The sequence below is a fragment of the Zalophus californianus genome, chromosome 10 (genome assembly GCF_009762305.2).
Source record: "Zalophus californianus isolate mZalCal1 chromosome 10, mZalCal1.pri.v2, whole genome shotgun sequence".
In the NCBI taxonomy this organism is placed as follows: domain Eukaryota; kingdom Metazoa; phylum Chordata; class Mammalia; order Carnivora; family Otariidae; genus Zalophus; species Zalophus californianus.
In genome coordinates, this window is record NC_045604.1 from 91,239,439 (window position 1) to 91,251,889 (window position 12,451).

At 37.5% G+C, this 12,451-nt stretch overlaps 2 protein-coding genes across 2 annotated transcripts in view; both read right to left on the reverse strand.

The window, feature by feature from the left end:
• The window catches only part of LOC113932540 (ATP-binding cassette sub-family A member 3-like), a 256,540-nt gene that overhangs the window by 83,342 nt on the left and 160,747 nt on the right, over nucleotides 1-12,451 (reverse strand). Inside the window, 1 exon segment of the mRNA XM_035722222.1 lies at nucleotides 9,140-9,304. Coding sequence (XP_035578115.1) covers nucleotides 9,140-9,304 — 165 coding nt within the window.
• Nucleotides 1,620-1,937, reverse strand: LOC113932696 (gamma-aminobutyric acid receptor-associated protein-like). Its single transcript, XM_035722330.1, has one exon. It carries the CDS (start codon nucleotides 1,935-1,937, stop codon nucleotides 1,620-1,622), a length of 318 nt encoding a protein of 105 aa, XP_035578223.1.

Here is a 12,451-nt window from a genome sequence, read left to right on the forward strand (position 1 = left end):
AAAAGAAAAAGAAGAAGATAGCAGGAGAGGAAGAATGAAGGGGAGTAAGTCAGAGGGGGAGATGAACCATGAGAGATGATGGACTCTGAAAAACAAACTGAGGGTTCTAGAGGGGGGGTGGTTAGTGGGATGGGTTAGCCTGGTGATGGGTATTGAGGAGGGCACGTTCTGCATGGAGCACTGGGTGTTATGAACAAACAATGAATCATGGAACACTACATCAAAACAAATGATGTAATATATGGTGATTAACATAACAATAAAAAATTAAAAAAAATAAAATTTATTTTCAATTCTTTTGGATATATATTCAGGAATGGAATTGTTGTGTCATGTGGTAATTCTATGTTTAACTTTCTGTGGAACCACCAAAGTGTTTTCCACAGCAGCTGCAACATTTTACATTCATACCAGCAATATACGAGAGTAAGAATTTCTCCACATTCTCACCAAATCTTTGATACTTTTCATTTTCTGATTATTGCCATCAAAGTGGGTATGAAGTGATGTCTCATTGTGCATTTCTTATTGAATATATTTGACATGTAACATTGTGTAAGTTTAAGGTGTATAGCATGTTACTTTAAAAAATTTATATATTGCAATGTGATTGCTGATGTAGTGATATTGATCACATTACATAATTATAGTACAATATTATTATCTGTATTCATTATATTGTACATTAGAGCTCTATGGCTTATTTAGTATTCATTACAAGTTTGTAACCTTAAACACCATTCCTCTTAGCAACTGTTCTCCATTCCCAGGTAACCAACATTTTACCCTGTGTTTTTTACAGGTTTAAGTTTTTTAGATTCTACATATAAGTGATACCATAAAGTACTTGTTTCGGTCTGACTAATCTTGCTTAGCATAATGTGCTTGTTTCACTCATGTTGTCTCAAATGGAAGAATATCTTCTGTTTCCATGGCTGAATAACATTCCATTGTGTTTATGTACTGTATCTTTTTCTACCCCTTCATTCACTGATGGGCATTTGGGTTGTTTTCATATCTTGGCTATTGTGAATAATGCTGGATATATGCATGGAAGTGGATATATCTTGTCAAAATCCTGATTTCATTTCCTTTGGGCATCTACCTAGAATTGGAATTGCTAGATCATATGGTAGATCTATTTTTAGCTTTTTTTTTCTTCAGCTTGGTGGTTTCCTCTTTATTGATGTGCCTCCTACCTTCCCCCCACAATTTCAGTCCCTTCCATCTACCCCCAAAAAGAAGGTAGTGAAAGGAAGGGAATGTTGGGGTTCTGAGCCCCTTGGGCAGTTAGAAAGGGAACAGAAACCAAAACAATCACCGGATGTGACAGACCGACACTTGAGAAGTCAAAAGCAGGGTGGGAAACGTGGTAAGAGAAAGGGGCGAAAGGAGAGGTCCAAGAGGTCACCTCCCCCATGAGCCCTCCTGCTAAGAGGGGCTGGAAGAGAGCCTCAAACATTAGGAAGTGCAGGTCCTGAAGAAGGGAGGTGGTGGTTGAGCCCGGAGGAGGAGTAGGTCAAGGAAGGGGGGGCCACCTCTCTCTTTGTAGAACGGGACCCCCTACCTCAGGGGGAGCAGCTTCACAGACCGTAGACATTTTCATCACTGTAGGCGATTTATAGAAAGAAGTCTTCTTCATGGTGTTCCTGGTATAGCTGACCCATTGTGGCACTGGTGGGTGGAATGACATTGTTGACAAAGAAAAACAAGGCATCCTCAGCTCGGAGATGAATTTGCTTCTGGATCAAGAAGTAGAACTGATCAACTGTGAGATCAGAAGGCACCAGATATTTCTTTTTGTCCAGGTCTCCTATCCAAGCTTTGGGATCCTTTTCTACTACCACCGGAACCCGGTCCGGGTATTTCTTTCGGATCTTCTTGCCCTCAGAGGGGCGTTTCTTGAAGGGATGCTCCTCTTTATACACGAACTTCATCCTCCCAGGAACCGGGCTGGACCTGGCTGGGCTGAGGGAACCGGGGAGGGGAGCCCGGGAGACGGCGGCGGCGCGCGGGGCTCTATTTTCAGCTTTTTGAGGAACCTCCATATTGTTTTCCATAGTGGTTGGGCTGATTTAAATTTCCACCAACAAGGTATAAATGTTCTCTTTTCACCACATCCTCATCAGCACCTGTCTTCGCCTGTCTTCTTGATAACAGCCATTCTAATAGGTATTAGATATCTAGATATGTATCAGATATTCTAATAGGTATAGATATATTTTTTAAAGATTTTATTTATTTATTTGACAGGGAGAGACACAGCGAGAGCAGGAACACAAACAGGGGAAGTGGGAGAGGGAGAAGCAGGCTTCCCGCTGAGCAGGGAGCCCGATGCGGGACTTATCCCAGGACCCTGGGATCATGACCTGAACCCAAGGCAGACGCTTAACGACTGAGCCACCCAGGCGCCCCTAGGTATAGATATCTAATAGGAAGTGATATCTCATTGTGATTTTGATTTGCATTTCTCTGATGATTACTGATGTTGAGCAACTACTCATGTGCCTGTTGGCCATTTTGATGTCCTTTTTACAAAGATGTCTACTTAGTTCTTCTGCCCATTTTTATTTTTTATTAGTTTTTCTTTTTTTATTATGTTCAATTAGCCAACATATAGTACATCATTAGTTTTTGATGTAGTGTTCAGCGATTCATTAGCTGTGCACAACACCCAGTGCTCATCACAACACGTGCCCTCCTTAATACCCAACACTTAATTACCCCCCCAACCCTCAGTTTGTTTCCCAGAGTACAGAGTCTCTCATAGTTTGTTTTCTTCTCTGATTTCTTCCCATTCAGTTTTCCCTTCCTCCCCCTATGGTTCTCTGCCTATTTTTAAATTGGATCATTTTTATTAAGTTGACTGAATTCCTTATATATTTTGAATATTGACCTCTTATCTGATATATGGTTTGGGAACATTTTCTCCCATTTTCTGGGTTGTCTTTTCATTTTGTAATGTAGTTTTATAGTATAACTGCCAAATACTGTGGCCATATGCAATAACACTAAGTAAAGCAAAGGCAGGAGGAAATTATACAAAGAATATCTGAAATGAACAAAAGAGAAATTTTAAAACTTAAACTAAAATGTTAAATTACATATAAAGAACCAATAGATGTATACCTTTGTCAAGACTTTATTCTAAAAAGAAAAAGGAGAGGTAAATATTCGCTTAGAAATTTGAAAGAGGACAAGAAAGTTAAAAATGCTGCAATTAACAAAATAGAAATTTAAAAAGAGTTAAAAGGAAGAATAAAAACAAAGGCTGATTCCTGAAAATGATGTATATTATATAAGCCTTTGGTAAGCAAGAGTAAGAAAAAATAAGGGAACCCCTCCCCCCCAAGTATACTATATTAGGAAGGAGAAAGTAGATAGGATAAAATAACTATATTAGCTTTATGTCAGTGACTGGAAATCAGAATATTTTTTTTCAAAATTATATTTCATAGCAACTTTTTAAAAAGAAAATATAGGTTAAAAAATTCCAGTTAGTTATCATGTAATATCAGTGTAATATTAGTTTCAGGTCTACAATATAGTGATTCAACACTTCCATACAACACCCGGTGTTCATCACAACTGCACTCCTTAATCTCCAGCACCTATTTCACCCATTTCCCCATCACCTCCCCTCTGGTAATGATCACTTTGTCTTCTATAGTTAATAGTCTGTTTCTTCATTTGCCTCCGTCTTTTTTCCCCCCATGCTCTTTCGTTTCTTAAATTCCACATATGTGTGAAATCATGTGGTATTTGCCTTTCTCTGGCTGACTTATTTTGCTTACATTAATACTCTTTAGCTCCATCCATGTCACTGCAAATGGCAAGATTTCATTCTTTTTGAAATATATATATATAACTCAGCCAAATATATATATACCATGTCTTCTTTATCCACTCATCAGTTGATGGACATTTGGGCTCTTTCCATAGTTTGGCTATTGTAGATAATGCTGCTATAAACACTGGGATGCATGTATCCCATCAAATCAGCATTTTCGTATTCTTTGGGTAAATATATAGTAGTGCCATTGCTGGATCATAAGGTAGTTCCATTTAACTTTTTGAAGAACCTCCATACTGTTCTCAAGAGTGGCTGCACCAGTTTGCATTCCCACCAACAGCGCAAGAGGGTTCCCCTTTCTCCACATCCTTGCCAACACCTGTTGATTCTTGTGTGGTTGATTTTAGCCATTCTGACAGGTGTGAGGTGATATCTCACTGTGATTTTGATTTGTGTTTCCCTGATAATCAGTGATGTTGAGTATCTTTTCATGTCTGTGGGCCATATGGATGTCCTCTTTGGAAAAATGTCTATTCATGTTTCTGTTCATTTTTTAACTGGATCATTTGGTTTTTTGGGTGTTGAGTTTTATAAATTCTTTATATATTTGGGATACTAACACTTTATCAGATTTGTCATTTGCAACTGTCTTCTCCCACTCCGTAAGTTGCCTTTTAGTTTTGTTGATTGTTTCCTTCACTATGCAGAAGCTTTTTCTCTCTCTTTTTAAAAACAGTAGGTTTAAATGTAGGGCTTGCACTTATGACCCTGAGATCAGGATCTGAGCTAAGATCAAAGTTGGATGCTTAACTGACATAGCCACCCAGGTACCCCTGTGCAGAAGTTTTTATTTTAATGAAGTCCCAATAGTTTATTTTTGCTTTTGTTTCCCTTGCTTAGAGGAGAACATAGGCAGTAACCTCTTCAACATTGGCCACAGCAACTTCTTTCAAGACACATCTCCAAAGGTAAGGGAAACAAAACAAAAATGAACTATTTGGACATCATCAAGATAAAAAGCATCTGCAAAGCAAAGGAAACAGTCAACAAAACTAAGAGGTAACTCACGGAATGGGAGAAGATATTTGCAAATGACATTACAGATAAAGGGCTGGTATCCAAGATCTGTAAAGACCTTCTCAAACTCAACACCAAAAAAACAATCCAGTCAAAAAATGGACAGAAGACATGAACAGACATTTCTTCAAAGACATACAAATGGCTAACAGGCACATGAAAAATGTTCAACATCATTAGCCATCAGGGAAATACAAATCAAAACCACAATGAGATACCACCTTACACCAGTTAGAATGGCAAAAATTAACAAGGCAGGAAACAACAAATGTTGGAGCGGGTGTGGAGAAAGGGGAACCCTCTTACACTGTCGGTGGGAATATAAGCTGGTACAGCCACTTTGGAAAACAGTATGGAGGTTCCTCAAGAAGTTAAAAATAGAGCTACCCTATAACCCAGCAATTGCACTACTGGGTATTTACCCCAAAGATACAGCTGTAGTGAAAAAAAGGGGCATATGCACCCCAATGTTCATAACAACAATGTCCACAATAGCCAAACTGTGGAAGGAGCTGAGATGCCCTTCTACAGATGAATGGATAAAGAAGATGTGGTACATATATACAATGGAATATTACTCAGCCATCAGAAAGGATGAATACCCACCATTTGCATCGACATGGATGGAACTGGAGGGGATTATGCTAATTAAAATAAGTCAAGCAGAGAAAGACAATCATCATATGGCTTCATTTATATGTGGAACATAAGGAATAGCATGGAGGATATTCGGAGAAGGGAGGGAAAACTGAAGGGGGAGAAATCAGAGGGGGCGAAAACCATGAGAGCCTGTGGACTCCGGGAAACAATCTGAGGTTTCAGAGGGGAGGGGAGTGGGGGAATGGGGCAGCCTGGTGATGGGTATTAAGGAGGGCATGTGTTATAATGAGCACTGGGTGTTATACATAAATAGTGAATCATGGAACACTACATCAAAAACTAATGATGTAATATATGGTGATTAACATAACAATAAAAAACCTAATGATGTACTTTATGGCGACTAATATAACATAATAAAAAAATAAAGGAAATCTTGATTTTGGAAGGAAGAAGTAAGGGTATTCACAAACAACATAATCCTCCATATGGAAAAATCTTAAGGAATCCACAAGAAACTACTAGAACTAGTAAGTGAGTTAATTCACTATACAGGATATAAGACCAAAAAGTCATAGTATTTTAAGTATATACAAAAATCATTTGGATTTCCATATACTAGCAGTGAGTAGCACAAAATAAAATTGAGCAAACAATGTCAAGGTTGCTTTGGCTATTTGGGATCTTCTGTGGTTCCATACAAATTTTAGGATTATTTGTTCTAGTTTTGTGAAACCTGCTGGTGGTATTTTGATAGGGATTGCATTAAATTTGGAGATTGCTTTGGTAGTATGGACATTTAAACAATATTTGTTCTTATAGTCCATGAGTATGGAATGTCTTTCTGTTTCTTTGTGTCATCTTCAATTTCTTTAATCAGTGTTTTACAGCTTTCAGAGTACAGGTCTTTCACTTCTTTTATTAGGTTTATTCCTAGGTATCTTACTGTTTTTTGTGCAATTATAAATGGGACTGATTCCTTAATTTCTCTTTCTGCTACTTCATTATTGGTCTATAGAAATGCAACAGATTTCTGTACATTGATTTTGTATCCTGCAACTTTTCTGAATTCATGTATCAGTTCTAGCAGTTTTTTGGTGGAGTTTTTTGATTTTCTATATACAGTGCCATGTCATCTGCAAATAGTGAAAGCCTGACTTCTTCCTTGCCAATTTGGAAGCCTTTTATTTCTTTTTGTTGTCTGATTGCTGTGGCTAGGACTTCCAGTACTATGTTGAATAAGAGTGGACATCCTTTATAAAAATACTGATTCAAAGGGGCACATGCAACCAAAAGTTTATAGCAGCACTATCAACAATAGCCAAATTATGGAAAGAGCTTAAATGTCCATCAATTTGTGAATGGATAAAGAAGATGTGGTATATATAGAGAATGGAATATTACTCAGTCATCATAAAGAATGAAATCTTGCCATTTGCAACAACATGAATGGAACCAGTGTATTATGCTAAATGAAATAAGCCAGCCAGAGAAAGACAAATACCACATGATTTCACTCATATATGGAATGTAAGAAAAAACAGATGAACATAGGGAAAGGGAAAGAAAAATAAAAAAAAAACAAAGAGGCAGGCAAACAGAGACTCTTAATTAGAGAACAAACTGAGAGTTGCTGGAGCAGAAGTGTGTGGGAGCATGAGCTAAATGAGTGATGGGCATTAAGGAAGGCACATGTTGTGATGAGCACTGGATATTATACGTAAGTGATGAATCACTAAATTCTACTCCTGAAACAAATACTACACTATTTAAATAAAATCTTGGAAGGAAAAAAAAAGAGTGGAATTCTTGTCTTCTTCCTAACCATAGAGGAAACGTTCTCAGTTTTTCCTCATTGAGGATGATATTACCTGTGGGTTTTTCATATATGACCTTTGTTATGTTGAGGTATGTTCCCTGTACCTTACTTTGTTAAGGGTTTTTATCAAGAATGGATGTTGTATTTTGTTAAATGCTTTTTCTGCATCTAGTGAAATGATCATATGGTTCTTTTCCTTTCTTTTATTAACATAGTGTATCACATTGATTTGCAAATATTGAACCACCCTTGCAACCCAGGAATAAATCCCACTTGATTGTGGTGAATGATTCCCCCCCCCCCAGTTTTGTTTAAATTTAAATTTAGTTAACATAGAGTGCAATTGTACTACTAGGTATTTACCCAAAGGAAACAAAAATAGTGATTCAAAGGGATACATGCACCTGATGTACTTATACATGTAACTGATTCTATTTATATGAAATATACAGAAATATCAAACCTACAGAGGCAGAGGATGTCTGGGCTGGATGTGGTGATGAAAATTAACTGTAAACAGGCCCGAGGGATATTTTTCAGATGATGGAAATATTCTAACATTGGTTTGTGGTAATGGTTGTCCTAAAAATGTGTTATAGGAGTCCTAAAATAATATGTAAAATTAATTAAAACTGGTGACTGTGGTTTGTAAATAATAACTGAACAGAGCTATTTTTAAAAAGCAGAGAGAGGAATTTACGGTCAAAATATGATGCAAACTAAAATGTGATACAGTTTTTCTTATTCAGGGATTGCAAGAGAATATAATCCATTTTTAAAAAGATTTTATTTTTTAGCTGAGAGAGATATAGCAAGAGAGAGAGCATGAGCAGGGGGAGAAGGAAAAGCAGACTTCTCGCTGAGCAGGGAGCCCAATGTGGGGCTCAATCCTAGGACCCTGGGATCATGACCTGAGTCAAAGCAGATGCTTAACTGACTGAGGCACCCAGGCACCCTGAAAATATAATCCATTTGATATTTCCATATTATTTAAAAATTTTTTTATTATGTTATGTTAATCACCATACATTACATCATTAGTTTTTGATGTAGTGTTCCATGATTCATTGTTTGTGTATAGCACTCAGTGCTCCATGCAGAACGTGCCCTCCTTAATACCATCACCAGGCTAAACCCATCCCCCTACCCCGCTCCTCTCTAGAACTTATATATTGTACTTATTTAGGCAAACATGATTATATTTTTCTTTCTGTGGCAACATATAAATTATTTGGTTCCAGAATGAATCACACACACACAGACACACACACACACACACACACACACACACACAGTAAATATGCTTGCTATTTCTCAATTTAAAAAATCAATTTGAAGTATGAAATATGGAAAATTTAATAGAATGCCTTTATTTTTTTTCCTGACTTTGATATGGCTGTGAATTTACCTTTCTTTGTCTGTGTGACACTTAAAGCTTAGTGGACCAGAGAACTCATTTAATGTTCAGTTTAGTAAGAAGTTCAGTTTCCTCATTTATAAAACTGAGATAATAATGGCTAGCTTGTAGAGTGTTGTAAGGGCTTTAAAATAATGTATGTAAAGCTATTTTCACATAGTATGTGAGGTACTAGTAGTAACTTATCCTAAATCTGGTGGTGACTTCATGAAATTTATCTTAGATTTTATTTTGAGGCTTCCTTTTTGCCCCACAGTCTGTGAAAATAATTGTGGTAAAGAAAAACTTTGGTACAGAAAAGCACTCAAAACAGCAAGCCTGACTATCTCCACTGGAGGAAGGACAGGTTTATCTTCCACAATATAATGTTAAATGTGAACACCTGGAAAGGAATAGATTATTTTTAAGGACCTACAGAGCCCAAGATACTCACATGTTTTATTGCAGTTCACAGATATACTTGGAAATTGTCTGGCACACAGCTTTTTCACCTCATAGTTTTCAGAGAATTTGCTGATACACATTGCAAAGTTGTAACTAGGAAGCATCACTAAGATACTATCTATAAGGGTTCTGGTGTAGTGAGGAAAATCAAGGCCTGTGATTAAAAAGATGATAGATTAACTTTAATTATAGGAAAATAATGAACTTCCCATAACAACAAACTTCCCCAAGATGACTAAACCTTTCATCTGGCAAACCAGATAGTTACCAATCTAACAGATTATCCTTGAGAAAACACTAGTTGTTAAGTCACTAAACTTGTTCACCTTCACAGCTTGTGGCCTGGTTTTGTCAATTACAGAGTTAAAGAGGAGATTTTGCTAATGGTGTTTTCCTAGGATCTGTTTTCTTTCCTCTTTATGTGTGGGTCTGCTATTAAAATCCCCACCTCTTGGCTCTAGGTCTTTCTACTCTTCTCTGTTCCCCATACAGGCTACAAAATGGAAAATCATGGGATTCTGAATTCCACTTTATTGCTATCCTCTGCATTCTGAAATTTCTTGCTAGATGAATGAAGTATTTGAAATGTTTAAATAATTTTTAATCCCCAATGTTTATAGCAGCATTATCAACAATAGCCAAATTATAGAAAGAGCTCAAATGTCCATCAGCTGATGATGGATAAAGAAGATATGATAATATTCCATATATACATTCCATATATATGTATGTGGTAATATGGATATTGCCACAAAAAAGAATGAAATCTTTTTTAAAAATTTTTTATTGTTATGTTAATCACCATATATTACATCATTAGTTTTTGATGTAGTGTTCCATGAAAAAGAATGAAATCTTAACATTTGCAACAACTTGGATGGAGCTACAGAGTATTATGTTAAGCGATGCTTAGCATATGCTAAGCATATGCTATGCTATGCTATGCTAAGTCAGAGAAAGACAAATACCATGTGATTTTACTCATGTGGAATTTAAGAAATGAGACAGATGAACATAGCGGGAAAAAGAGAGAGGCAAACCATAAAACAGACTCTTAACTATATATATAGAACAAACTGAGAGTTGCTGGAGGGGAGGTGGGCAGGGGGATGGGCTAAATGGGTGATGGGTATTAAGGAGGGCACTGGGTGTTGTATGAAAGTGATGAATCACTAAATTCTACAACTAAAACAAACAAAAAGATAGAAATTTTTGCCAAAAAACCCCCCAAAACTCAATTTTTAATCCAATGTATATTGTTGTTTTAAGTGGGAGGGCAATTCACAATTTTCATTCCTTCATCCTTCTGAACATGGAAGTCTACACTGAATTTCTCATTGCCAAATCCAATAGCCTCTGTGTCAAATTTCTTCTATTTGTCCCTTCAAACCAATACTCCACCCTTCTCCATTACATTTCCTGCCCTGGGAAGATTATCTATGTAAACTGAGTCAAGGGACTTCTTTGCTCCCTGGCTTCTGGTTGGTCTAGAACCATGGGAAACCATGGCTGGGAAGAGGGATGTTTCACTACTATGCTCACTCTGTGAAAATTTTTCAGGTTGTGCATTTATGGTCTCTGCACTTTACTTTATGCAAGTTATACTTCAGTAAAAGGTAAAAATAAATATTCTTGAAGAGCTCTGTGTTGATTGTCTTCTGTAGGGTGAAGACGATGGTAAGGTATGTTGCAATGGAATTTGGTTCCTTGATATCAGTGGGAATAATGGGATCCTAGAAAAGGAGAAGCCAGGTGGCAGAACTTAACTATTAGAAACAAGATAGGAAACATTACCACAATAAACAACAAGGATAGAATGGTAATCAGATTTTTTTTCCAACTACAGGAATGGAATTGATTTTCTAAACTCAGTATCTCTTGCAGACAGCTTTTATTTTATTTTATTTTATTTTTTTAAATTTTTTATTGTTATGTTAATCACCATATATTACATCATTAGTTTTTGGTGCAGTATTCCATGATTCATTGTTTGTTCATAACACCCAGTGCTCCATGCAGAACGTGCCCTCCACAATACCCATCACCAGGCTAACCCATCCCCCTACCCCCTCCCCTCTAGAACCCTCAGTTTGTTTTTCAGAGTCCATCATCTCTCATGATTCGTCTCCTGCTCTGACATACTCCCCTTTTCTTCCTCTCCTGTTATCTTCTTCTTTTTCTTTTTCCTTAAAATATGTTGCGTTATTTGTTTCAGAACTACAGATCTGTGATTCAACAGTCTTGCACAATTCACAGCGCTCACCGTAGCACATACCCTCCCCAATGTCTATCACCCAGCCACCCCATCCCTCCCACCCCCAACCTCTCCAGTAACACTCAGTTTGTTTCCTGAGATTAAGAATTCCTCATATCAGTGAGGTCATGTGATACATGTCTTTCTCTGATTGACTTATTTCACTCAGCATAACACCCTCCAGTTCCATCCATGTCCTTGCAAATGGCAAGATCTCATTCCTTTTGATGGCTGCATAATATTCCATTGTGTATATATACCACCTCTTCTTTATCCATTCATCTGTTGATGGGCATCTTGGCTCTTTCCACAGTTTGGCTATTGTGAACATTGCTGCTATAAACATTGGGGTACACGTGCCCCTTCGGGTCCCTACATTTGTATCTTTGTGGTAAATACCCAGTAGTGCAATTGCTGGATCAAACGGTAGCTCTAATTTCAACTGTTTGAGGAACCTCCATACTGTTTTCCAGAGGGGTTGCACCAGCTTGCATTCCCACCAACAGTGTAGGAGGGTTCCCCTTTCTCCACATCCCCGCCAACATCTGTCGTTCCCTGACTTGTTAATTTTAGCCATTCTGACGGATGTGAGGTGGTATCTCATTGAGGTTTTGATTTGGATTTCCCTGATGCCGAGCGATGTTGAGCACTTTTTCATGTGCCTGTTGGCCATTTGGATGTCTTCTTTGGAGAAATGTCTGTTCATGTCTTCTGCCCATTTCTTGATTGGATTATTTGTTCTTTGGGTGTTGAGTTGGATAAGTTCTTTATAGATTTTGGATACTAGCCCTTTATCTGATATGTCGTTTGCAAATATTTTCTCCCATTCTGTCGGTTGTCTTTTGGTTTTGTGGACTGTTTCTTTTGCTGTGCAGAAGCTTTTTATCTTGATGAAATCCCAATAGTTCATTTTTGCCCTGGCTTCCAGTGCCTTTGGCGATGTTTCTAGGAAGAAGTTGCTGTGGCTAAGGTCGAAAAGGTTGCTACCTGTGTTCTCCTTTAGGATTTGGATGGACTCCTGTCTCACGTTTAGGTCTTTCAACCATT

Bases quoted from the DNA above. Each gene is read 5' to 3' on its own strand.
- LOC113932696 (XM_035722330.1), bottom strand. From the start codon at position 1,937: ATGAAGTTCGTGTATAAAGAGGAGCATCCCTTCAAGAAACGCCCCTCT.